Raw genomic sequence first — 26,399 nt, forward strand, 5'->3', positions numbered from 1 at the left:
GCGATCGGCGCCTCCTCGCGGCCCCTGAGCCGAGCGCCGCGGTGGGGAGCGCGCGGCTGGGTATAAAGGGGTGGCTGGGCCACCGCCAGGGGGAGGGCGAGGGGGTTGAGGGCTCGCGCAGCCGCCGGGTAGGCAACGTGACGATGGGGGGGAGCACGCGGAACCCAAGAGTCCTGCAGGGGGACAACGCTTCCAGCCAGGTGAGAGTCTGTGCGCCGCGGAGTCACGGACGTGGGGTGCCGGGGTCGGCGTGCCAGCCGGGGGCTCTGAGGTCTTGTGTCTCTCCCCGCAAGTCTCCGTACCAGAGGTTAAGTCGAAGGATGCTGGACATTTCCGGGGACCGGGGCGTGCTGAAGGACGTCATCCGAGAGGGTGCTGGAGAGCTGGTGACCCCGGATGCTTCCGTGCTAGGTATCATCTGCCTCCCAGCTGGCGATGCAAAAAGTACTGGTCCCCAAGCCTGTTCTGCACCTTACCTTGGGAGGTGGGGAGGGAAGGTTATGTTTTAAAAAAAGGTAGAACTCGCTTGTTTTGTTAACAATTCGCGTTCTTAAGGGAGACGAGGGAACCCATCTCCCCTTTGCATGAGGCCACTACGAACAAGGGACATTGAGGCTCACCAGCCAAACTCCTAAAACAGCCAAAGGGCAGGCGTCCAAACATTGAGCGAAGATTTTTCCTATCCCTCTGGGTGGGAGATGGTTTGAACCCATCGAATTCCATCGTTTTTTTTGTTTTTTGTTTTTTGTTTTGTAACAGTGAGATGGAGGTGTGCACATTCTTGGTATATTTTCCTTGTACCGTTTTGTTTGTTTGTTTTCTGTCCTAGTGAAATATTCTGGATATCTGGAGCATATGGACAAGCCTTTTGATTCTAATTGCTTTAGGAAAACTCCCCGGCTGATGAAACTTGGAGAGGGTAAGTTGACATGAGCATCCAGAAAAGCAGGAATTTTTTGTGGAAACGCTTCAGAGCAGGGAGTCTTTGAGCTGGTTTTTCTGAGGCTGGGTTTTGCTAAACCAGCCCTGTTCACCTACACATTTCCCATTGAGGCATAGATATTCCGGAGATGGTTTACCTGGCAAGGTTACCTTTGCATCCTGAGAATTATGGGGCATGTTCATTTGTTAACAACGTTTATCGGGGGCTTAATATCCATAACGTATGGTGAAAACAGAAGATGTGCTCAGATGATTAGAACATCTCAGCTAGAGTAAGGAGATTGAGCACATTCACTGAATTGGATGAGGTCCTGGGAGGTGTAAGTAGTGTTGTGGGAGTGCTTAATGAAGGCACAATTGATTCCAGCCGGGAAGATCAGGAAAGGCTTTGTGGAGGAGGGGGCATTTAAAATGAGCCTTGAAGTTTGAGTAAGATTTCAGTCAGGATAGAAGCTGGGCCTGGGGTGAGGAAGCAGGAACTTCCTTGCAGGAAGAAGGAACTGTATGAACAGGGGTAGGGAAGCCAGATTGCTGCAGAGCCCACAGAAGTTGGAGTTTGGGGGACGCCTGGGCGGCTCAGTTGGTTAAGCGACTGCCTTCGGCTCAGATCATGATCCTGGAGTCCCGGGATCGAGTCCCGCATCAGGCTCCCTGCTCAGCGGGGAATCTGCTTCTCCCTCTGACCCTCCCCCTTCTCATGTGCTCTCTCTCTCTCTCTCTCATTCTCGCTCTCTCAAATAAATAAAATCTTTAAAAAAAAAAAAAGAAGTTGGAGTTTGGGAATGGTGGTGGTAGTGGGAAACAGACTGAAAAGTGAGTTGTGACCGTAGTGCAGAAGGTTTGGAGTATGATGTGGAAAGATTTGGACTTCAAGGGGGAAGAAATTGATAACATTGGATCAGGATGCTGGGCAAACTTCAAATTCTTCATGTTCTTCTTCCAGATATTACACTCTGGGGCATGGAGTTGGGCCTTCTGAGCATGAGGAGAGGAGAGCTGGCCAGGTTTCTGTTCAAACCAACCTATGCCTATGGAACGCTGGGCTGCCCTCCCTTGATCCCCCCAAATACCACTGTCCTGTTTGAGATCGAGCTGCTTGACTTCCTGGACTCTGCTGAGTCAGACAAGTTTTGTGCCCTTTCAGCTGTAAGTTCTGGAGCATAGATGTCCATACTTAAAAGAGAGAATGGGTTTGTGTTTTTGGGAATTACCTTTCTCTGATGGTGATCCTCTGCCCCCCATTCCACCCCGGGGCTCCTGTGTGGTGGTGGCAGCGGCGGTGGAGGGGTTCCCTTATTTCCTGGTACATATCCATCTTAATAATGACTCCTGTGTGTGGGCAGATGAACTAGGCCGAGGCCCAACCTTGGGTTTGTTCTGGACCAGCAGTTTGAGGTGATTTTTAGTCACCCTTTGCCTAGTTCTCCCTGCAAGACCATGAGCATTTGCTTCTCAACATTAAATTTGGTTTCTAGCAAGCATTGGTAGTGGTCGACTAGGGTGAACATATGTTTTATTGTCCAACCTAAAATGCTTGAGAGCAAAGGAGATTATTAATTGGCTGAGATCCCAGGACATCAGGTGTAGACTGGGAAAGTCCCAGGCCCATGGGGGCACATGGCCTCTGTCCCCATAACTTTAAACATTCCCTTTCCTTGTAGCCTTTCACTTAACCCATCACACAGAACTAGGGCTTGTTATCTCTTCGGCAGCCATACACACTCTCACTCATGCTGTCCCACGCGGACTGTGTGTGTGGCCTTAGATGTCCACCTAGGTTTGTATCTGGATATGATGTCTCCCCCACTAAACTGCCATCGCCTCAAGTGAGGGCCCTTACCTTTTTCTCACCTTTCCACAAAACAGAGTTTCTTGCAAATGCCTGAGGCCCACCTGTGGTGTACTGATTGAGAATCTCTAGGCGGGGATAAGGCCAGGACATTGTGTTTGAAGAGAGGCTCTGTGGGTGATTGACATGTACCCAGGGTACAACATTGTGGCCAGGAAGACCAGTAGGGCCCCGGGCAGACGAAGACCTGTTAAATGCTTGTTGGATAAATGATTGTTGTGAGACCTGCTTTCCATGCTTGGCAAGTTCCATCAGTTTCTAATTCTTCAGGGAGCATCTCTGGAAGGACCAAAGGAGTAGACCACTTTTTGGCTCTAGTGTATAAAATGGGACTAGTAATACCTTTAGCTTTTGCTGGGAGCCACAGGGATGACCTCTGCAGGGTCACCAAGCCCAGAGCTTGGCACACATAACAGCACTAAACAAAAGTGCACGATCTGAAGGAGAAAAACTAACATCTATAACAGCACTTGCATCGTGGTATTGTGGCTTTCAGTTTCCTTGCTGGGTGTCCTTGTCTTTGGTCCTCAGGAGCAACAAGATGAGTTTCCACTTCAGAAGGTCCTAAAAGTGGCAGCTACTGAACGGGAGTTTGGCAACTACCTTTTCCGCCAAAATCGTTTCTACGATGCCAAAGTGAGATATAAGAGGGTAAGGATGCTTTAGAAGTATGAATTTAGACCCTGAAAACCTTTTTTTTTTTTTTTTGAAAGTTCTTATATGTCCCTATTCTTCACATGCAGTCCTTAAGAAAAATCTCATTGAGAGAATCTTCCTGCCGGGGATAATGACCAGGAGAGGGGACATGGGATTTGTGTTTGTGTTCTGTGTTTGTGTCTGGATGTGGTTACATGGGTGTGTTCAGATTGTGAAAGTTTGTTGAACTGTTCATTTGTTTTTGTAATTACCTGTATGTGTGTGTGTCTGTGTGTATTTCAGTAAAAAGTCTTTAAAAGTTCTCATTCCAGGGGTGCCTGGGTGGCTCAGTCGTTAAGCGTCTGCCTTCGGCTCAGGTCATGATCCCAGGGTCCTGGGATTGAGCCCCGCATCAGGCTCCCTGCTCAGCGGGAAGCCTGCTTCTCCCTCTCCCACTCCCCCTGCTTGTGCTCGCTCTCTCTCACTGTATCTCTCTCTGTCAAATAAATAAATAAAATCTTTAAAAAAAATAAATCAGTTGGTCCTCTACCAACTGATTTTTCCATCCCATTTGCCATCTTCATTTCCTGTCTGACAGTGGAGATTTTTCTAGCTATAAGGTGACTCCATTCTCACCAGGCTTCTCATTGTGGTTTGGCTCCTTGCATAGGTTATGCTGACAGGAATTCACTGTTTTTGCTTTGTGACTCATTCAACAAATATGAGCATTTTCTGTATGCCAAACTCTGCCCTAGGTTCTAGAGGCAAACAGGACAGAGTTTAGAGTCCAGGAGCATTCTGACTTTGTCTCATTTGTAAAGGGAGCGTCATTCATTCAGGATTTGCATTCAGCTGCAAGCAACAGAATCTTGAAAAATTGTACTTTAAACCAGATTTAGGGGCACCTGGGTGGCTCAGTTGGTTAAGCATCCCCACTCTTGATTTCAGCTCAGGTCATGATCTCAGGGTCATGAGATCGAGCCCTGCGTCAGGCTGCATGGAGTGTGGAGCCTGCTTAAGATTCTCTCCCTCGGTCCCTCCCCCGCTCTCAAGCTCATGTTCTAAAATTAATTATTTAATGAAAATAAACCATAATTTAAATTTTTTTTCAAATGAGCAGGGAGGCAGTCCAAGGCTGGTACGTCAGTTCTGTGAAGCCGTAAAGGAATCCAGATTCCCTCTTTCTGCTCCACTACCCTTAAACATATCCTTTTTTACCCCAAGATGGTCCTGTAGGATCACATGGTCACCCAGGCAGGAAGAAGGGAGGCGAGAGGAGTCTGGTGTATTTATGTTAAGAGCTTTCCGGAAGTACCCCCTCAGCCAGTGACTTCCTTTTCTATATCACTGGCCAGACCTATATTCAGTGGACCCCAGTAACTGTGTAGGAATCTGGGAAATGTAGTTTAATTTGTATACCACTGCTGTGAATGAACTCAAGGTTCTGCTAGAGGAGGGGGGAGATAGGATTTGGGGTAGGTGGCTCATGGTATTTGCGACGTTTGGTTTCTGTGCATATGCTCAAGAGACAGGAGAGTGCGTGAGTGTGTTGTCCTTCGGAATGCTGACGGAATCAAGGTCCTAAACATGAAGGGTACAGGCTTGGGCTCACGGTCGGCTCAAATCACAGATAACTATCAGTGTTGTAAGGTTTCTTGAGACAGAGCCTGCTCACACGGGGGAAAAGAACTTTCCAGTGAAGAAAGATCAGTTCAGTCCTTCCATCGTTAGTCCTATTTCCCAGGCCCTCTTTAAGTTTGTGGCTTTTTCTGGCATTGTGAGTTGGTACTTGACATGCTTTAGTTACTGTTTTTAATATCTTCTACTTCTCGTTCTGGAAGGTGGGTCTTTAGTTCTCACTAATGTTTTCCCTCTGCTCTCCAGTGTTCTGGTTCAGAGTTCTTGTCCTGGGCTGCCCTGTGATTCTGTTTGTGGACTTCCTGTTGCTTTTTTCCACTTATCCCTTGTGTTGATAGAGTAAGTATATTCGTGCATTTCTAAAAATATTCTTGTACTTACCACATGCTTAACAGTTGGCATAACAGAGTATAGAATTCTAGCATGCAGTCACTATTCTTCAGATTTTGAAGAATACTGTTTGATTCTAGCTTTTACAGTTGCTGTCAGGAAGTCTGATGTCTTTTAGGTTCCTGTTCTTTTCTATGTGACCTTTTCTCTTTTTTCTCTGTAAAGACGTAAGGATCTTTTTTCTTTTGATGTTAATAAATTTTGCAGTGGGGGTTGTGTGTGTTTAAAAATTTGTTGTATTAAGCCCCGGGTGTATCACTTCATTCAGGAAACTTGTCTTCTGGGAAACTTTCTTGAGCTATTTCTTTGGTAATTTGTCCTTGTCTCTGTCTTCTCTTTTTGGGGACTCTTTGTTAATTGTTAGACCTCCTGGATTGAGCTTCTGCTTTCCTTTTTTTTACTCTCAGTGTCCATCTTGTTGTCCTCTCTTACTCAGCCCCACTTGTTGGCCAGTTCCGATCGCTGGTTCTGTCCGTTCCTGCGGCTCTGCGCTGGAGGGCCAGCCCCTCGGACATGGGCCTCCGTTCTCCGGTCATGACTCTGCCATCTGTTCTGACATCTTGGGTTTGCTATCGATCCTTTCATTCTTTGTTCTTGTGGGATTGTGCTTTTCTAAATTCACATTTTAAAATGTACAGGTGAGTGGTTTTTCATGTATTTGTAAGGTTGTGCATCTATCAACACTAATTCCAGATCATTTCATCACCTCAAAAAAAAAAACCCTGTACCTGTTGGCAGTTATACTCCATTCCCCCAACACACCCTGGTAGCCCCTGTTTTACTTTCTGTTTCTGTGGGTTTGCCTATTCCTGGACATTTTATGTAAACAGAATCATCAAACGTGTGATGCTTTGTGCCTGGCTTCTTTCAGTTGGCAAAATATTCTCAAGGTTCATCCATGTTGTAATGTGTATTCATACTCCATTCTGTCTTAAAATTTTTTATTTTTTAATTTGAATAAAAATGTGCATAATCTAAAATTTGTCTTTTCAGTTATTTTCAGCTATACCATCCAGTGGCATTTAAATGCATTCAGTGTTATGCAACTATCATCACTACCCATTTCTGGAACTTTTTCCTCATCCCAAACATTGTTTAGCCATTAAACAGTAACTGCCAGTTCTCCCTGCTCCTCCAGCCCCAGTAATCTTCATTCTACTTCATGCCTCTAGGAATTTGTCTGTCTGCCATGGGTACTCCTATGAATGGAATCCTACAGTATTTGTCCTTTTGTGATTGGCTTCTTTCACTTAGCATGAGGTTTTCAAGGTTCGTCCGTGTTGTAGCATATACCAAACTTCATTCATTTTAAGGCTGAGCAGTATATTGTGTGGATCCTACTGTGTTTCATTCATCAGTTGGTGGGCATTTGGATTGTTTCCTCTTTTTGGCTGTGAATAACGTTGCTTTTTACATTGGTGTACAAGGTCTTGTGTAGACCCAGATTTTCATTTTTCTTGGGTTTGTACCTAGGAGTGCAAGTGTTGGGTCGTGTAGTAGCTCCTGTGTTTAACTTTTTGAAATACTGCCAAACCGTTTTCCATAGTGGCTGCAACATTTTACTTTCCCACCAACAGTACGAGGGTTCCAATTACTCCACATCCTCACCAACACTTATTTTCCATCTTTCAAATTATAGCCATCCTAGTGGGTATGAAGCAGTATCTCGTTAAGTTTGATTTGCATTTCCCAATAACTAATGTGTTGATTGGCTATTTGTATGTCATTTTTGGAGAAATGTCAGTTCATATTCTTTACCCATTTTTAATTGGGTTTTCTGTCTTTTTATTCTTATAAAAGTTCTTTATGTTGTCTGGATACTAGATTTTTTTTTAAATATGATTTACAAATATTTTCTCCCATTCTGCGAGTTTTGTTTTTACATTCTTTTTCTTTTCAGGAATGTATGAATGTCTTTTTATTTAAAGATACAGAATTATCTGTAGGTACGGACGATGACCGCAATAAACCATTAATTGTGTTATCAGCTTAAACCAGTAAGTAATGGCTATAGTGATTTTTCTTCAGTCATTTTCTTGATAATGTTCTTTGAAACACGGAAGTTTTTACTTTTGAAGTCCAGTTTATTCTTTTGGTGATGTGTGCTTTTCACATAATATCTAAGAAACCATTGTCTAATTCAAAGTCATGAAGATTTACACGTCAAGGTTTCTTCTGAGAGTCTTACAGTTTAGCTTCTACGTTTAGGTCTATGATCCATTTTGTTAACTTGTGTTTGTAGCTTGAAGTGGGAATCCATCCTCACTCTTGCGTGTTGACGTCCAGTTGTCCCAGCACCTTTTTTTGAAAAGACTACTTTTTTCCTGTTGAATGGGGCTGGTTCCCTTGTTGAAAAATCAGTTGACTACAGAAGTATGGGTTCATTTCTGGACTCTCAGTCTGCATTGTCAGTTCTATTCTGTTGATCTATGTGTGTCCTTATGCTATTACCACACTGGCTTTGCTGCTGTAGCTTTGTCATAAGCTTTGAAATGTGAAAGTGTGAGTCTTCCATTTTCTCTTTGTAAATATTGTTTTGGCTCCTTGGCATCCCTTGAATTTGCATGTGAATCTTCAGGTCAGCTTGACCATTTCTGCAAAAAAGGCTATTGAAATTTTGGTAGTGGTTGCTTTGAATCTGTAGATCAATTGGGGAATATTGCCTTAACTATATTAAGTCCTTTGAGCCATGAACATGTGATGTGTTTCTATTTATTTATATCTTCTTTAATTTCTTCAACAATATTTTGTAGTTTTCAATATTCAATTCCTGCACTTTAAATTTATTGTGACTTCTTTTCATGCTGTTGTAAATGGAGTGGTTTTCTTCATTTTTGGATTATTTATTGCTGGAGTATAGACCTACAACTAACTCTCATATATTGATATTATTGAGCTCATTTTTTTTTTTAACCTCTAATATTTTTTTTTTTGATTCTTCGGGCTTTCAATAGTAAGATTATGTGCTTCCTCTTGACTACCTGTTTTCCATCTCCACAGGCCTTGTTGCTTCTCCACCGACGATCAGCACCCCCTGAAGAGCAGCATCTGGTGGCAGCAGCCAAGCTTCTTGTTCTCCTTAACCTGTCCCTTACGTACCTGAAGCTGGAGCGACCTACCACAGCCTTGCGCTATGGAGAACAAGCTCTGATCATCGACCGGAAGAATGCTAAGGCCCTCTTCCGGTGTGGACAGGTGTGTTGGAGGCCAGGGAGTTGAGAACGAATGCCCAAGAAAAGATAGTGAAAAAATGCTGTCTTTCCTAACCAAGTGTGTTTTTAAAACTATCCTTTGACAGGCCTGTCTACTCATGACTGAGTATCAGAAGGCCCGAGATTTTCTAGTCCGAGCCCAGCAGGAACAGCCCTTCAATCATGACATCAATAATGAGCTGAAGAAACTGGCCAGGTGAGACCTGTTTGCAGGAGTACAAACCAAAGAAAGAGGCGAGTGCCATGGCTGGGGTTCTGGTCTCTCCACCTGGGTAAAGGACTGTTTGGGAATGTTGCCCAGCATGTGTTGGGAGGCAGCGCCCCCTAGAGCTGACTTTATGAAGTGCTAAACCAACAGCTTCCTCCAGACTACAAGTTTGTTCCCCACTTCCTACCCCCAAAGTAAGCACCTTAAAACAGGTGGGCCAGTGTAATTTTTAAAAAGGGCCTTGTTCTTCAGCTACTCCTCCCTACTTGCCATCAACTGAAAACCAGTGTTCTTAACAGATGGCAGAAAGTTGTCTTACAGATCCTGTTTGGTCTGCAATGCGTCTTTCAGGTCTGACTCCTACACATAGGGTGACTTTCTTGTTACCCAAGTAAAATCTGTACCAGTGTTTCAGTAATACAACATTTTGTGATTATAGACGTCATTTTCAAAGTTTTCTACAATGACTATATTGGCATATAAATAGTCTGTAATTCCAACACCTCATAATCTATCCACTGTCTTTTTAGGTGGTTTATTTTGTTTTGTTTTGTTTTTGTCCTTCTGTATTGCTCCTGTTGACGTTAAACATTTACTCTAGATTGCTAGTTAAAGCTTTTGATGTTAAAAAAGTCTGAGGTGTGTGCATCTCTTATACTTAGATCCATTTGTTATATTTCAGGCCTTTTAGGTCTGTCCAGCAATTTCCTTTGTTGTTGTTTTTTTTCTGAAATGATTTTTATTTTATTTATTTTTATTTTTTTATTTTTTTTAAAGATTTTATTTATTTATTTGACAGAGAGAGACACAGCGAGAGAGGGAACACAAGCAGGGGGAGGGGGAGAGGGAGAAGCAGGCTCCCCACAGAGCAGGGAGCCCGATGTGGGACTTGATCCCAGCACCCTGGGATCATGACCTGAGCCGAAGGCAGTCGCTTAACCGACTGAGCCACCCAGGCGCCCCTGATTTTTATTTTAAAACTATCTTATTTTTAAGTAATCTCTATACCCAATGTGGGGCTCAGACTTACAACCCCAGGATCAGAGTTGCATGCTCTACCAACTGAGCCAGCCAGGCATCCCCCTTTTCTGGTTTTTAAAAGTATCCTGTCAGTCCCACCTAGGGTACCAAAAATAATTTTTAAGAGAAGTATCCTGTCAGGATACTTATAAGTTAGATGTAGAAATTTTGGAATCTGACCATTCTTTAGCAAAGAAATCTGAAGATAATTTAGAAGCCACGGAGTATGAGGCCACTTGGCAAGACGCTCAGCCTGGCAGCCCTATAAAGTGGCTCCCAGCGTTTAAGGCTGCAGTCTTTTCAGGTTGTGGGCTTTCTGTCCAAGGGCTTCTTGAACAGCCTCTGAGGTAGAGGTTTACTGTTACTGTCCCCTCTGAGGGGAGTTTCCTGGCTCCCCTACCTGCAGCATGGCTTCCATCCCCTCCTGATTCACTTCAAGACCTGCTGAATTTTCAGTATTTCTGGACCTGAGTGCGGTATTCCAGCCACCAGATGTCACCTCCTGCAAAGACAGACTTTAACTAGTGTATGTTTCTGTCTCCAGCTATTACAGGGACTACACAGATAAAGAGAAAGAGATGTGTCACCGAATGTTCGCTCCTTACGATAACGGCTCTACAGTAGGAGAAAATTGAAGGTAATCAAAGGGCTGAAGCATAAAAGGCTTCAGGATTTTGTCCAATATATGGAAGGTTGGTTGTTCTCCTCAGTCCACTATTGAATAGTGGCTGTCTACAATTGAGCATAGATGGGAGGAGTAGAAAGTTCCTTGTGGAGTGCACATACCACGGGCCTTCTCGTGAAGAAGATCAGGGAGACGATTGCAAAGTGCACCCAGAACTGAGGTTAAATTGATAGGTTTGGGAGGTGTTAAGCTTTAAAATTAAAAACTTTTCCATGTTTTATGTTAACCTCTCCCTCACGGGAGCTTGGAACATGAAGCTATGAGTATAGTCATTAATGTGGTGGTTTATCTGGGCTTTGAAATGAAGAGGAATGCCTTTCTTAATCTGTTTTTCCTGAAAGCCTCCAACATCACTTTACAATGAACACACTGTTAACGAAGACAAAATCCAGATGTTGAGGGGCAGGGATGGGCCAGGACTCTTAGGTTCTGCTTACTGTTAGTCCAAGAGATTGGAAGGTGTTAGAACCACCGGGGATCAGAGCCTAGCCTTCCAGCTGCAGCAGACGCCCTGTGGTCTAGCAGCCATAGGGTTAAGGTTTCCCCGGGAGTTCATGAGCGGACTCTCTAGTCTGGTTTACTATTACTTAAGGAAATTAATGGAAACAAAATCACCTGCCTTCAACACCTGCTTAGCTGGGTAGATAACTCTGCTCTCTTGAGAGAAGTTAAACAAGGAGCAACAAGAAAACAGCTGCCGAATGGGCTCGTGGTAATAAATCTCCCCTTTGTTGCTACCTACATCTCTCTACAAAAGAGGTTGGAGAGAAGGCGGCAGTGAAAAGGCCTATTCATCCCAGACATTTTCACAAGTGATCTAAAAACTGCTGTTCTCAGTCCTGTCAAAAACAACCGGTCGGTATCAGAAGTCAACGTTGCCTTTATCATGGACTCTGACCCTGTGACCCTGGCCTTCAGGTCTTTCGGGGACATTGGAGTATTTGTAGGTCTTCTCAACGGAGACGTGAGCCAGAGGACTTCTCCTGTTTGGCAGCTGTTGATGTGCAGCAGGAAGGGAGGTTTGCTGGCTTTTTACCAGACATTTTGGACTGTCATCTGGCATGTCCTGCCATTTAGCGAAGACCCAGTTCTTCCACGGTCCGTCCTGGAAACAGATCTGGGAAAATCCAGCAGGGCAGCTACTTCTTGTTGTCTCTACTCTCCCCTGCTCCTGCCCTTTCTCTGTCTCCAAGGCATTTTGGACCTGATGAGTTTTTAGATGGTTTCCCAGATATTCCTATGTCTTGGGTGTTTTGTCAAATTACCAATGACTGTGTTTGGGTCTAAAATAGCCATTATTATTCTACTCCCACTGCTGTTGAGATTGTAACATATTTTGGCTTCTGGGTCTTTGGTGTTCTCTCTGCTATGCTCTTTTTCTGTTGTACTTGTGACTAGTCAGTTACTTAAAATGTCCAAGTTTTCAGATTCTTTTTTGACAACCTAGTTTTGACAAAATTTGTTATTTTCCAAGATGTTAAATCCTAGTGATCTGTCTTCATCTTGTCTTCCAAGATCTTGAGCCTTCTGGTAGAATGAGTGTTCTCTCAATTATGTTCTCGAAGCTCCTGGTCATAACAGACTACATTTTTTGAGATCAGAGACCATGTCTTTTTTTTTGTCTTTGTATTTTCTAGCATCTGAAACCATGCCCAGCACATGACGGGCACTCAGTAAATGTTGGTTGGATCAAGTGTAAAATAGCTGAAATGCTAGACCAGCCTCTTTGAAACCATATCCTCCAGGCTGGCTCTCATATTGGCTGTCAGGACACTCGTCCTTGCCAGTGACAGAAACCTGTCTTCAGCTAGCATCAGCTAAAAAAGAGATTTGCTGAAGGGATTTGGGGAGCTCGCAGAATCAGAGTTATTGAACAGCCAGGCCTTGGGCAGGTGGAGACCTGCAGCTCTGAAGGCCTCGAGGACCTCGTCCCATCTCTGCTGCATGCTCTCTCGCCGTAAAGCGTGCCCAGGGGTCCCTTCCACAGCCTTTCTATTTGAGAGCGAACTCTTCCCTACCCCATACCTCCCTCCTCTTCCTGTACCAGCCAGGGCTCCAGTTTGAAAAATCCCAAAGCAGGACTTTGGCCTGTTTGGGTGTATAGAGACCCATGAGTGGCACCCCTTCCTAGCACCACAGAGTAGGGACGTGGGGAGCAATGACGAGTAAGAAGGCCGCTTGTCCCAGAGAGCAAGGGGAGGAAGAGGGGAAAACTCTGCTGAGCCCAGCCTCAAGGAGGGGCAGCCCTGGGCACAGGTGTAAGCGGTGGGGAGAAGACCAGGAATTCAGAGCTGACGTCCGTTGTGGATCACCCAGCATTTCAGTCCTCTTTGGAGTGTGGGCTGTGCTCTGTAGGTTTCAGAGGAGGGGAAAGATGTGATCTTTCCAGCTCATGCTAAGTAGGCTCTGAAGGGGGGCAGGGGAAGGGCACATTGGAAGGGCAGGTGGCAGGTATTGGAGAGGCAATGACAGCCTGGAGTTAAACACACGAGCAGGAATGGAAAGGAGGCAGGAGCATGAAGCCTGCCATCTGGAAAGGCTGGGAGGGAGCTTTCTGTCAGTAGGATTCTAGTACTAAGTGGGAATTTGGCTGGAGGAGGAGGACCATAATGAAGGCAGTGGAAGAAGGGACTAAAGCTGTTCTGGAGAAGAGAAGCTTTAAGGGGGCAGTGGGGGGACAGAATGGGGAGTTCAGAGGTGATCCTGGTACACACCAGGAGTGATGGGGAAAGCTTCCTGGAGAAGGCAGAACTTGAGCGAGTTTACAAGGTTAACTCGTAGGTTTGGATAGACCGAGGAGACTCCCCGACCCGGCCATCTTACCTAGGCATGGTTCTAATGTACTTGGCTTTCGGTTTGTCTTATTTTTCTTCCAGATTGTTTTGGTAGCATTACTTACTGTTTATTCATTTTTTTCATAGTTTAATTTTGATCAAAGTATTTATTAAACATATTCAATGTGTCAGGCACTCTTACATGTTTTACGTGGATAAATTCAATACTTCTAGAACATAGGTGTCCTCTCTGTTTTATAAACGATGAGTTCGACGTGAAGACGCTAACCTGCCAGGTTACGTAGCTAGTAAGTGAAAGAGCCAGAGTCAAATCCGGAGCCACACGTTGGAAAAAAAAATACTAAAGCATTCACCAAAGGAAACCGATTTTAACTTCTGTTTCTCCTGGGGATTGTTCCACGTAACTAGATATTCCGTATTCCAAGTAGCTAAATGTTATGTTTATACTGCGATTTCTTGATTTTTTTTTTTTTTTTTTTTGGTCAATTTTGGACTTTTATCGGTTGACTTCTTGTGATATGATACAATACCATTTCTTTCCTCCTTTATAGTTAGGTCACTGTTCTCAGTCCCTGTTAGATTATTGTAATGAAAATATTACAGTGATGTTTCTGATTTCATAAGCTAAAGACAGTATTTTCTGTGCTCCACTTTATGATGAGACTGTTACTAACTGAAAAGCCAATGCTGTGTTGTTGTTGTTTTTTTAAGATTTTATTTATTTATTTGACAGAAAGACACAGCGAAAGAGGGAACACAAGCAGGGGGAGTGGGAGAGGGAGAAGCAGGCTTCCCGCCGAGCAGGGAGCCTGATGCGGGGCTCGATCCCAGGACCCCAAGATCATGACCTGAGCCAAAGGCAGGACGTTTAACAACTGAGCCACCCAGGCGCCCCTTTTAAGAGCTTTTGTTTTTCCTGCCATTTCAAACTGCATTTGTTTTTGTTTCTTGAACTGTTTGCTTTTATCCTTACCTCTTCAAAAACTGTGTGGTACCATTTAGTCAATGACTCTCCTTTCTTCTCAGGGTCCTTCCTCTTAGAAATGTCCTGTTTTCTATAACAGTCTATACACAGTGTCCCATAGGCTCATGCATTGCTGCCATTCTGGGATTTTGTTTTTCTCCTGGGTTGAATCCACTGTCTACTGGATCTCTTTTCTTGGTTTACTTCCTTCTTCTGATATTCTCAAGTAACATCCAAAAATTGGATATATAAGAGATAAATTTTTCACCTCCTTATATGTCCAGCTCACACTTGATTACAGACACATAGCTGGGTATAGATTTTAGAATGAAAAAAACCCCCTCCCCACTTACAGCCTGTCCCCCAGTTGAAAGCTCCCTTCCGCATTAGAAACTATCCCCCTTTTAGGACTTGCCCCCTAGTTAGTTCTGTCCGCCTGCCCAGACCCCATTTAAAAGATCTCTGCTCTCAAACTGTGCCTTCCTCCACACCTAGCCCTCACAGCTCTCCCCTCAGACCCCACCCCACCCCCAAATGGCTCTCCTGTCTGTACTCCTCTCCCTTCTCAGAGCTCCTCCTCAGCAACTCCAGATGTTGGTAAAAGTTTATCTCTTTATTTTTACCTTCTCTAAAATTTCACAGTAGTGTGTCCAGGTACCCCCAGAAGCTCAAGTCCTTCATATAGGCACCTTAATTCTAGAGGTTCAGGTTTTTGAGAGCTAAGCAATTCCAGATTTCTTTAATGAAATTTTCCTCCCTTTTTCCGCCCCTCTTCTCTTGTTCTAGGACTCCTGTTCGTTGGATGTTGGACCTTCTGCAGGGATTCTCTATGTCCTTTATGTCTCTTTTAAGTTTTCTCTCCTCCTCCCTCACCCTCCAGGGAAACATACCTCATCTTCCATCTCTTTCTTGTTGGCTTTATTCATTTCAGCAATCAAATATTTGAATCCGCAAGATCTTTTCCAATTTCCCTTTTTCATAGTATCCCATGTTCCCCCTACACACACACTTTTGTATTATGAAAAATCTCAAACTTCGACAAGTAGAATAATGATTCTCCCATGTATTCAGCCATTAGGTTTAACAGTTATCAACATAAAGCCAATGTTTCCATCTCTGACCCCACACATTTCCTCCCCACCCCTAGCACTGTCAGGTTAATTTGAAGTGGATCCCAGTAATGCTATCATTTCATCCACAGGATTTCCCATTTCCCTATGTATCTCTAGAAGCTAAGGACCATTCTTGTACATTGTCTCTTGTTCGCTGAAATGTTTATTTTTCTGCCTATTTGCTTTGACCTTTCTCTTTCCCATGTTGCAGACTTTCCACAAATAGTTGGTGTTTTCTTGGTTGCCTATTCACATTTAAGAATGTAGCAGTTGAGGGGCGCCTGGGTGGCTCAGTCATTAAGCGTCTGCCTTCAGCTCAGGTCATGATCCCAGGGTTCTGGGATCAAGCCCCGCGTCGGGCTCCCTGCTCCATGGGAAGCCTGCTTCTCCCTCTCCCACTCCCCCTGCTTGTGTTCCCTCTCTTGCTGTGTCTCTCTTTGCCAAATAAATAAATAAAATCTTTTTTAAAAAATGTAGCAGTTGAAAAATTGGTCAGGAGTTCTTATACACGGGCAGGGTATCCACTCCTTCTTAAGGCTGAGCAGGTGGGAGCCAATCAAAATGTTTCAGGATCCTCTGCACTGGGTACCAACTCTTACAGTGGCTTCCCCAGTTTTTCCCCAGGTGGATTTTTCCCCCCTGAAATAGTGGATACAAGTGCTATGTCATCTTAATCTATATATCCCCAATTTCTAGTGAGGTTGAGCAGCTTTTTGTGTGTTTATTGGCCATCTATATTCTCTATGCGAACTGCCTGTTGACCTCCTTTGCCCACTCTTCTCTTGGGTCTTTTTAAGTATTGATTTGTAAGAACCCTTTTTCATGTGAAGGATGTTAATTAAATGTTTTGTAAGTTCAAATCTCTTCTTCCAGCTGTTTTGAGTATGTGTATAGTTACACGGGTCACTGTTCCTGTATGGTTTTTGGAATTCCTATTATGCTTCTGTTTGACCTGTGGGAGTAAGCCAAGGTCTGCAGTGAGTGAACAGGAGTGCTTGGGGTGAAGGGTTTTCAACAGTTCTTCCTAGAGTCTGAGCATTATTCCAGGTCTGCAACGCTTCATAATATTCACAAGCCCATTAATCTTCCCAACATTTCTGAGGGAGAAATTATTGTTTCCACTTTGCAGATTTGGGAAGGAATGAAGCTCAGAGAATTAGACCCTTCCTGTGGAGGTCTTTATGCTTATGTATGAACAACTGTGACCATTTTCATTGGATTTGAAATTTAAACCCCAGATGAAATCTGAAGCTTTAAGTATATTCAGCAGCTTTTTTCAGTTGGAGTGTTACCACTGGGTGCCCCTGGATTTTTCTCCCTCTCTTAGGTATTTGGGAGTTTCTCCCTTTTTCTCAGCTTTCCATACTTAAGCTGAAGCCTTTGAGCTATGTAGAATTAAGAGGACTGAGCCATGTTGCATGAGCAGCCTCAGGAAAAGAGTATTTTTTTTTAAGATTTTATTTATTTGAGAGAGAGAGAAACAGCATGAGAGGGGAGAGGGTCAGAGGGAGAAGCAGACTCCCCGCTGAGCAGGGAGCCCGATGTAGGGCTCGATCCCAGGACTCCGGGATCATGACCTGAGCCGAAGGCAGTCGCTTAACCGACTGAGCCACCCAGGCGCCCAGGAAAAGAGTTATCTTAACAGATTTTTTAAAAAATGTTGTCTCAGGGAACCTGGGTGGCTCAGTCAGTTAAGCAACCAACTCTTGATTTCAGCTCAGGTCATGATCTCCACGGGTCGAGAGATCAAGCCCCACGTCGGGCTCCGCACTCAGCATGGAGTCTGCTTGTCCCTCTCCCTCTGCTCCTTCCCCCCCTCCCATGCACATGTTCTCTCTCTCAAATAAATTAAAAAGAAATAAATAAAAATAAGAAATGTTTTCCGGGAAGCCAGAGAAGTTCCTCGGAGGCTCAGGTGGGAATAAAGGCCACGCTGCAGAGAGTACATTCTTAGTAGCTGAAATTCTGAGATTTAATCCTGGTTCAGAGAGTTGGCCGGAAGTGAGCACTAAAGCAGCAGGCCCCACAGAGCTTGATGCCAACGCTGAAGCTAGAGGTGTCCTCTGGGGTCAGGGGTTCCCTTGTTCCAAAATAGCCTTCCTGTGTCCGGGCTGGACTGGTCATTTGCCAGGAAAACCCTGGGAGGCAATCATTGTTTCCCCACAGCATGTGACTGGATCTAGATGCGCAATTTATTTGAATCCCCCCTCTTCCCAAAGAGATTAAGAAGAAATTCTCAAATCTACTCTTAAGTCTATAAAGACATTTCATGTCTCCAGTAAGACTCGTCTGAGTCCTAAACAAATAATAATGTATTTAAAGGTATTTTTGTAATTTTATGTATCATTAATTCGTCAGATTTTCTTTCTCTGAATCTTCACTTTTTTTTTTCTCCTCAAAATGTAGTTGTATTTTCTCAAGGGTAACTGGGCCGGGCAGGCATTCTCTTGTTGTCAGATGAGGACCATGTCGTTTTTCAGGCAAACTGTTAGATACGGTCCCTTGATCTTCTGAAGATCTGTGAAATGCCTTTTCTCCCAGCTCAGGAGGGATCCTTGAAGTCCTCCCTTTGTTGTGTGACTATAAATAGCTCCACTGAGGTTGGCACCTTTTCATTGTGCCCCTTCCTGGGAAAACATTTCCCCTGGCAGGGTTTTTGGCCCCTTCACCTCTCTTCACATCCTCTCTTGGCAGCTGTAATGGGCCCCAGACCTGCTTCCTACTAAGGTTTCCTTCAGTGGATTCTGTGTTTGTTGTGGTAAGGAATCAGTGAGGGCTACTTAATTAAATTTCAGGAGATAACTAGGTTCCTTTTTCTAATTTTCAAAATCCGCAATTATGGAAGTGCCCTTTACCACTCATCACGGGCTTGAGAAACGGGAAATGTGGCTCCTCTATCTTCACTCCGTTACTGTGACCCTGGCCAAGTCCATTAATCCCTCTGGGCTTCCATTGCATCATTAAATACAAACCTGGTTTTGAAATGAAGGTGGCAGTTGGGTGGCACTTTTTACCTCTTTGACCATATACCGTGCTGCCTTCACCATGGCACTGTGGCCCCGAGGGCCATGAGCTCTGACAGTGGTCATTGGAGGACGTGCAGCAGGGCTGTGTGGTGGGTCCTGGCCACCCCCACTGCGGGGAGGGCCCGGCAGTGCTCTCTGGCTCTGTTTAAGCCTAGAAAGCCTGGGCTTGGGGGACCACTCAGAGAGCTTGACAGCATTCCCCAGCAGGTAGGGAAGACCACTGAATAGCCCCCGATGCATGCCAGCGGTGAGAAGTGGAGGGATGTAGCTGAGGGCAGGGCCAGGCTGCTGAGCCGGACGACCGCCAGGCGGAGGCCAACCCTGGACAGCATAGTAAGGGTCCGTGTGGAGCCAGAGAACCAGGGCCAGGGTGGGGAGCTGCAGATGAAGGAGGGCCCAGCAGTGAGGGTCCCACTTGGAACAGTTGCGTGGCAGGAGCAGGAGGGACGCATTGGAGAAGGACCTTACAGTCCAGAACATCACATCAGAGTATGAATGGGCTAGGGCTCCTTCTCAAATTCTTCTCCTTCAGTTGAATCACTCGAGATACCCAGACTAGGTTCTTCCAATTGGCTGAGTAATGTGTTTTAAGAAAGAACCAGTTAAGAGAACAGCTTCAGAGAGGGGCTATGAATTTTCACCTTTATGGACAATGTTTGTGCATTTTCTGGGATTTTGAAGAGGGATCTGCAGCTCTCGTCAGTTTTTTCAAAGACCCACTGTTGCCGACGACGTTCCTCACAGGTGCCGCTCAAGGCTGACGGTCGGTCATTCACTCTGGTTCCCTGTCATGGCCCTAGAGGGAAGTGCTCTGGACGGCGCTGGGAGACAGGGCGGGGCTGGCACCGGACTCCGTGGGAACCCTGCTCACCCTGCCCTGCTGGCCCCAGGGCTTTGTACTCGGGTCTCCAGCATCAGCATCCTGGGCTCTGCAGCCTCCGGCTCAGGCTTCCAGGATTACATCACTTCTTGGGCTTCTCTGTTACACTTTCACACTCTTCTTTGATTACTGCTCGCTATTATGTGCAATTATTGTAGACACCGATCATATCCTTGCTGGAGTTTCGATTTCACATTGGCTCCTTTTTCTCCAGGCCTGGGTATGCTCTCCTCGGAAGCCACTTGTTTAGTATGCATATATTCAGCGGGAGTCTGCCTGTTGGAACTTGCTCTGTGTTCCCTGCCTAAGTCTGGCTGCTTTTGTCTTTGTAGGTCTCCAGGCTTATCTTTCCTTGAGCCGTGGAGACATGATGACCTTTTTCTCTGACTGCACCTCAGTGTGCTACAAGAATTGGATTTGCAAAATGTGAACTTTTCCATTTTGATACCTTTTCATTTATGCTAAAGTGTTACTTCTTATTGGTTCCAATTTGAAAATTCAACTAACTGAACCTCCTAAAATGATCCTTTGGTTACCTGATCCTTTGGTTATCTCTAGCATCAGCGTTCCTGGGAACATCTTTGCGCTGAGTGAATATTGATCACAGGATTTATGTGTCAAGTCATTTCATGGAACACAGACTAGATTGAAACATTTTTTCTTTTTTCAGTTGATTATCATTAAGCTTTTCCTTGAGATTTTCAAACCTAAAGGTAGAAAAGGCGGCATGCCGATCTGCCCGTGTATGCATTACCTGTCTGACAATTATCAGCATTCTGCACTTCAGTGCTTTCTACCCACCCCACCCCCACAACTTTATGTCAGTATTTAAACTATAAAATGCTACATGCTTACAGTTTAAAAAAAAGAGGGGGTGAAGTATAAAGCTCCCAGTCCCCAAGCCCACTCTCCAGAGGTAACCACTGTTGAGGTTTTATGTGTATCCTTCCTTCAGGGTTTATTGTGAATATTTGAGAATGTGGGTGTATATGCAATCTTCCCCACAAATAGAATCCTATATTTTGTACCGTACTGTGTTCAAATACATTTTGGGGGCGCCTGACTGGCTCAGGCAGAAGAGCACGTGACTCTTGACCTTGGGGTCCGTGAGTTCAAGCTGCACATTGGACATAGAGATTGCTTGAAATACATAAATAAAATTTAAATACATTTTGGGTGATCTCTAAGTTAACACTCAAAGAACTACCACCTCATTTTTAAAAAACGAGTTAGGGGCACTTGGGTGGCTCAGTCAGTTAAGCGTCTGCCTTCAGCTCAGGTCATGGTCTCAGGGTCCTGGGATCAAGTCCTGCACCAGGCTCCTTGCTCAGTGGGGAGCCTGCTTCTCCCTCTCCCTCAGCCCCTCCCCCTGCTTGTGCGCGTATGCTCTCTCTTGCTCTCTCTCTGACAAATAAAATCTTAAAAAAAAAAAACGAGTAGCATTCCATCTTAGGAGGGTATTACAATATTCTTTTTCCCATGAAAAAGAGCACAAGTAGTGGGGAAGGGGCAGAGGCAGAAGCAGACTCCCAGCTGAGCAGGGAAGGGAGCCTGATGTGGGGCTCGATCCCAGGACCCCAGGATCATGACCTAGGCCAAAGCAGTTGCTTAACCCACTGAGCCACCCAGGTCCCTGGTTTTATAATATTCTTTTTTTTTTTTTAATTTTTTTATTGTTATGTTAATCCCCATACATTACATCATTAGTTTTAGATATAGTGTTCCATGATTCATTGTTTGTGCATAACACCCAGTGCTCCATGCAGAACGTGCCCTCCTCAATACCCATCACCAGGCTAACCCATCCTCCCACCCCCCTCCCCTCTAGAACCCTCAGTTTGTTTTTCAGAGTCCATCGTCTCTCATGGTTCGTCTACCCCTCCGATTTCCCCCCCTTCATTCTTCCCCTCCTGCTACATTCTTCTTCTTTTTTTCTTTCTTAACATATATTGCATTATTTGTTTCAGAGGTACAGATCTGAGATTCAACAGTCTTGCACAATTCACAGCGCTTACCAGAACACATACCCTCCCCAGTGTCCATCACCCAGTCACCCCATCCCTCCCACCCCACCCCCCACTCCAGCAACCCTCAGTTTGTTTCCTGAGATTAAGAATTCCTCATATCAGTGAGGTCATATGATACATGTCTTTCTCTGTTTGACTTATTTCGCTCAGCATAATACCCTCCAGTTCCATCCACGTCGTTGCAAATGGCAAGATCTTATTCCTTTTGATGGCTGCATAATATTCCATTGTATATATATACCACATCTTCTTTATCCATTCATCTGTTGATGGACATCTTGGCTCTTTCCACAGTTTGGCTATTGTGGACATTGCTGCTATAAACATCGGGGTGCACATAGCCTTTCGGGTCCCTACTTTTTTATCTTTGGGGTAAATACCCAGTAGTGCAATTGCTGGATCATATGGTAGCTCTATTTTCAACTTTTTGAGGAACCTCCATACTGTTTTCCAGAGTGGCTGCACCAGCTTGCATTCCCACCAACAGTGTAGGAGGGTTCCCCTTTCTCCGCATCCCCGCCAATGGTTTTACAATATTCTTAACAGTAGCACTGAGTGAATATTGATCAGTGAATATTGATCAGTAGCAGGAGGCCTTGTAGTTACCGTCCCCACACCTGAGCTTTCTGCGACACTTAACTAAATGTATCCTTGGGTTGTGATCTGTATTTCTTCAACTGAACTAGGTATTGCTAAATTGATCTCTTCAGTGGCTGTACCAATTCTGTCCCTTCTGGTAGCATCTGAGAGATTCTGTCCCATAGCTTTGCTATCATTTCTGTTGTTAGTTTAATCTTTGCCAGTTTGGTGCATCTGAGAGGGGATCTCATTAGAATTAGCATGTCCCTGGTCAAGCAACTTTACAGTCAGGTGTCCTTTCTATAAATATTGCCTGTTTCTGTGTAACCAAACACGTTTGTGAATTTTTTAGTTTTTTGATAGTTCTGTCACATTAGTTGGTCAGTTGCTTTCCTGATGTTCTAGGTATATGATCATCATATCCAAATATTTCTACCAGTTGCATTTCTTATTTTACTCAGAGCCCATCAAAATATGTGGGCTAGTGCTTCCAGAAGTGTTGAATAGTGAAGACAGCCCTGAGCACCCGCATCTTTCCTGGCTGTGATGGGACTGCCACTCTCCGCTCGTAGGCATGATGCGGACTTTGGGCTGAGACAGTCGTCTTTTCATCATGTTAAGGAAAGGTTTTTATTAAAAGCTTTTATCAGGAGTGATTGGTAGCAGATGCCTTCCTGTCACAAAGATAAGCTTTTTTTTTACCCTTTGACCTGCTGTTAATGTTTTTATAATACTGAATCTTTGATGTGGCAGGGATAGAAATATTGTGCATTTTTAATTGGTTGCTTTGGGAGAGCAGAAGAGGTACACAAAAGAACAGTTCCTTCCCTAAGAAAGTGCATCTCTAGGACATTGTTTAATGAAAGACCTTGAAACTTAGTAGAAGAGTTTGAAGTAAAAGGAGACCAAATTTGCTCCTCCTCCCAGGTTAATAGGCAGCTTGATGCCTAAGAGGGAGGAGTGTGGGGGACTTTTGGACTTGGGAAGGAAGCAAAAGGAGAGCCCGAAAGCCCCATTGAAGGGGGTGCGGACAAGCCTGAGCATAACCTTGTGGATGGGGGGGCTCCCCAGCCGGGTGTGCTAAGGCGGCCAGCTTTACCCAGGCTCCAGGCGCTGGTGCTCCCGTTTCTGTGGACTAGAGTGCAGAAGTGCCGTTACCTGTGGGAGGGGCCCCGTCGTGCCTTTCTGATGTTTGAATTTGTGTAGGGAAGCTTCTCCTCATTTGCTTATTGTCTATTCACATTTCTCCATAACTAGCAAGAAATGTCTGTGTCCTTCTAGTATTTAAAAAAAAAAGATTTTTTATTTATTTGAGAGAGAGCGCAGGAGAGGGAGAAACAGGCTCCCCACTGAGCAGGGAGCCCCATGCGGGGCTTGACCCCAGGACCCTGGGATCATGACCTGATCCAAAGACAGACACTTAACCGACTGAGCCACCCAGACGCCCTTAGATCTTTATTTTTTTTTAAAGATTTTATTTATTTATTTGACAGACAGCGAGAGAGGGAACACAAGCAGGGGGAGTGGGAGAGGGAGAAGCAGGCTTCCCGCCGAGCAGGGAGCCCGATGCGGGACTCGATCCCAGGACCTTGGGATCACGACCTGAGCCAAAGGCAGACGCTTAACAGCTGAGCCACCCAGGCACCCCTAGATCTTTATTTTTTATTCAAATGCCTGAATAGTTGTACCAGAGCACCTGGCTGGCTTGGTCAGTAGAGCGTGCCACTCTTGATCTCAGGGTTGTGGGTTCGAGCCCCATTTGGGTGCAGAGATGATTATTTTTTCAAGATTTTTATTTTTTTTTTATTTTTTTAAAGATTTTATTTATTTATTCATGAGAGACAGAGAGAGAGAGAGAGGCAGAGGGAGAAGCAGGCTCCCAAGGAGCAGGGAGCCCGATGCGGGACTTGATCCCGGGTCTCTGGGATCATGACCTGAGCCGAAGGCAGACGCTTAACCATCTGAGCCACCCAGGCGCCCCAAGATTTTATTTTTAAATAATTATACCAAAATTTCTGTTTATGGACTTAAAATACCATATATGATACCTGAAGCAAAGGGTTCACATCTATACAGGGTAAATTAACTCCTTCACTTTAACAATAGAATGACTCTTGTTTGTGTGACAAACAGGTAGCATTAGTAGTGGAATGACTTAATCATGCTCCGTGATGCTCCGGTGAGTCTCCCTCTCCCCTTACTGACTCTGGGGCTTGAGCTCTGTCTTGATTCACCAGTAGGTTCTGGGCCTGAACATTGCAAATCCTGCTGGGCCTCAAGCTGGACAACAGTTGCCAGTGATCAGAAGCAATGTCAAATTGGTTTTGGCCCCAAGGCTGGCCATTTCTCGGGGTGATTGCATCAGAGATCCTGCCAATAATCAGGAGATTACTGCCAGCATGTTGTTTGTCCAGGACTTTGCTTGGGGTTGGACAGGCAAGTGCTTTTGATGATTCCGCCGTCATGCATCCTGTGTGGTCATACCCCCATCCTCTCCTTGTCCGGTCGCCCAGCAGAGTACAGCAGATGCTTCCCACGTCAGTGGCTGTGGGCAGGGGGTCTCACTCTAGTCAGGCAGGTGAGTGGACTGTTGACTGGAGCCCACGCGTGGCCCGTCCCGTGCGATGGCCTTAGAATGGTAGCACTTATACATGGCAGCTTGGGTTCGTGGAGGAATAAATGGGACGTGAGGTGCTGCCCAACGGAGAGTGAAGATGCCAGTCTCCAAAGGCCTGGACCAGGAACCTGGCACCACCTCGCAGCTGCCACCTCGGGGTGCTGGGCAGAGTAGCCCGAGAGCCCAGCGTAGAGGGGACTGCTCTCCCCACTGCTGTTCTTATGCCCCTGCAGTCTCTTCCCCGCAAAGCAGCCAGACTCACCTTTCTTTTCTTAAAAAGTTGTTTCTCTGCTCAGAACCCCCAGTGGTGCACCTGAAAGTCCTGCCCGAGGGCTCCGTGGCCCCAGTGACTTGGCGCCTGGTGCCAGTCCAGTGTCGTGGTCTTTCTTCCCCTCGCTCACTCCATCCCAGCCATGCTGGCTTGCTGACGTTTCTCCCTCGCTCCAGCCGTGTCTCGGACTCCCGGCCTTTGCATCCGTGTTCCTGTAGCCTGGAAAGCCCCTCTCCTGGCTGTTCACAGAGCTCCGTCTGCTTAAATGTCCCCTCAGAGAGGTCTTCGCATTACTTCATGTTGAAGAGCACCGTGCATCATTCTGCATCCCCGTAGCCTGCTTATTTTTTTATAGCACTTAGATTTGTGTGTTTATTCATCTCTTTATCCCACTAAAAACGAGTTCCATAAGAGCGGTGCCTTTGAGATTTGTTAAGTTGAATTTTATAGGTGCCATATTTTTCTGTAGTTTGTGACGAAGGCCAGCCAACAAAGGCTTCACGAGCCGAGTGCCGTAGTCCTTACAGGCACGGAAAGCACTCCACGTAGATTTAAGCGAGAAGCCACATCAACCACTTGAGGAGGGAGCGTTGGCCTTCCCCCTTCCCCCTCCCGCCTTGGATTGTAGCCACCGGCTGCTACAGCTGCCCCCGGGGGGGGGGGGGGGCGCAGGCAAGGTCCCCTCCCGAGACCGCCACTGCGCGTGAAGAAGTGTCCATGCTCGCACCTCGGTTCCAGCAGCGCTGGGAAAGCCGCCAGCCCACTCGTCCGGCGGCACCTGCGTGAGGCTCGAGGCGCGGGTTTGGGACAGAGGGGCACAGAGCGGAGGCGGCGGCCCCCAGGACTTGAACGGTGGTGCTCTGTCTCTCCGCACCAGTGTGCGTGTCGTCCGTCCGGCAGCATGACGCCGCTTGTGCCCGGAGCTGCCCGGGACAGGTCCGCCCGGGCTCCTGGTTTGGTTGCGTCCCGAGCGGCTCGTGCTGCCCCGGGGTGTGCGGCAGGTGCTGGTGGTTGCCGGTGGAAAAGCAGCTGCCGCGAGCATTCGGCTGTTTGGGGGGGTTTTCAAATCTTTAAATGGCTAAGGAAGTGTCACTCCTTGGGGAACAGTCGAGAAATTGCAATGAATAAAGCTCTGCCTGCGTTCAAAAATTAGTCTTTTCTTTTGGGGCCTCATCTGAAAAATGAAGTTGAGTTGGATGATCTTAGGGTCCTTTCTGTTCTGATCTTTGGAGACTGTCCTGTGTTTTTGATCTGAAGTTTCAGAGCCACCACGTTAATCAGCTGCTGTCTCCCAGAACCCATCCAGTAGGGGCCGCTGTCCCCCGGTCCTGCCCAGTGCGGTCACCGCAGACCCAGGGCCGGCTTTGGCTCTCGGACGCGTGGCCGTGGCCGCACGTGGCACCTCCAGATTATGATTGCTCTGCGTCGGGCAGCTGTGTCCTGTTGCGTTTCTAACTGCTGTGTTTGATTCCTAGATTCTTCAACTAAACTACAGACGAGAGTGGCCGGGCTGCTGGAGTTCTCCATCACTGGGGCTGGGGGGGGGGC

At 45.8% G+C, this 26,399-nt stretch overlaps 1 protein-coding gene across 1 annotated transcript; it reads left to right on the top strand.

Annotated features, from left to right (window-relative positions):
* The first annotated feature begins 143 nt into the window (after nt 1–143).
* Nucleotides 144–26,392, top strand: FKBP6 (FKBP prolyl isomerase 6). The gene is made up of 9 exons (XM_032431218.1): nt 144–200; nt 294–411; nt 830–919; nt 1,886–2,088; nt 3,323–3,442; nt 8,456–8,650; nt 8,754–8,863; nt 10,440–10,532; nt 26,327–26,392. Exons 1-8 carry the CDS (start codon nt 144–146, stop codon nt 10,528–10,530), a joined length of 984 nt encoding a protein of 327 aa, XP_032287109.1. The 3' UTR covers nt 10,531–10,532; nt 26,327–26,392.
* Nucleotides 26,393–26,399: the final 7 nt, after the last annotated feature.

The sequence above is a fragment of the Phoca vitulina genome, unplaced genomic scaffold, assembly GCF_004348235.1.
Source record: "Phoca vitulina isolate PV1807 unplaced genomic scaffold, GSC_HSeal_1.0 scaffold45, whole genome shotgun sequence".
Classification (NCBI taxonomy): Eukaryota; Metazoa; Chordata; class Mammalia; order Carnivora; family Phocidae; genus Phoca; species Phoca vitulina.

What these genes read in the sequence shown, in the direction of transcription:
- FKBP6 (XM_032431218.1), top strand. Translation starts at nt 144, where the DNA reads ATGGGGGGGAGCACGCGGAACCCAAGAGTCCTGCAGGGGGACAACGCT. An exon ending in CCCGGATGCTTCCGTGCTAG is followed by an intron (nt 412 to 829) that starts GTATCATCTGCC and finishes TTTCTGTCCTAG; the next exon opens with TGAAATATTCTGGATATCTG. An exon ending in CCCTCTTCCGGTGTGGACAG is followed by an intron (nt 8,651 to 8,753) that starts GTGTGTTGGAGG and finishes ATCCTTTGACAG; the next exon opens with GCCTGTCTACTCATGACTGA.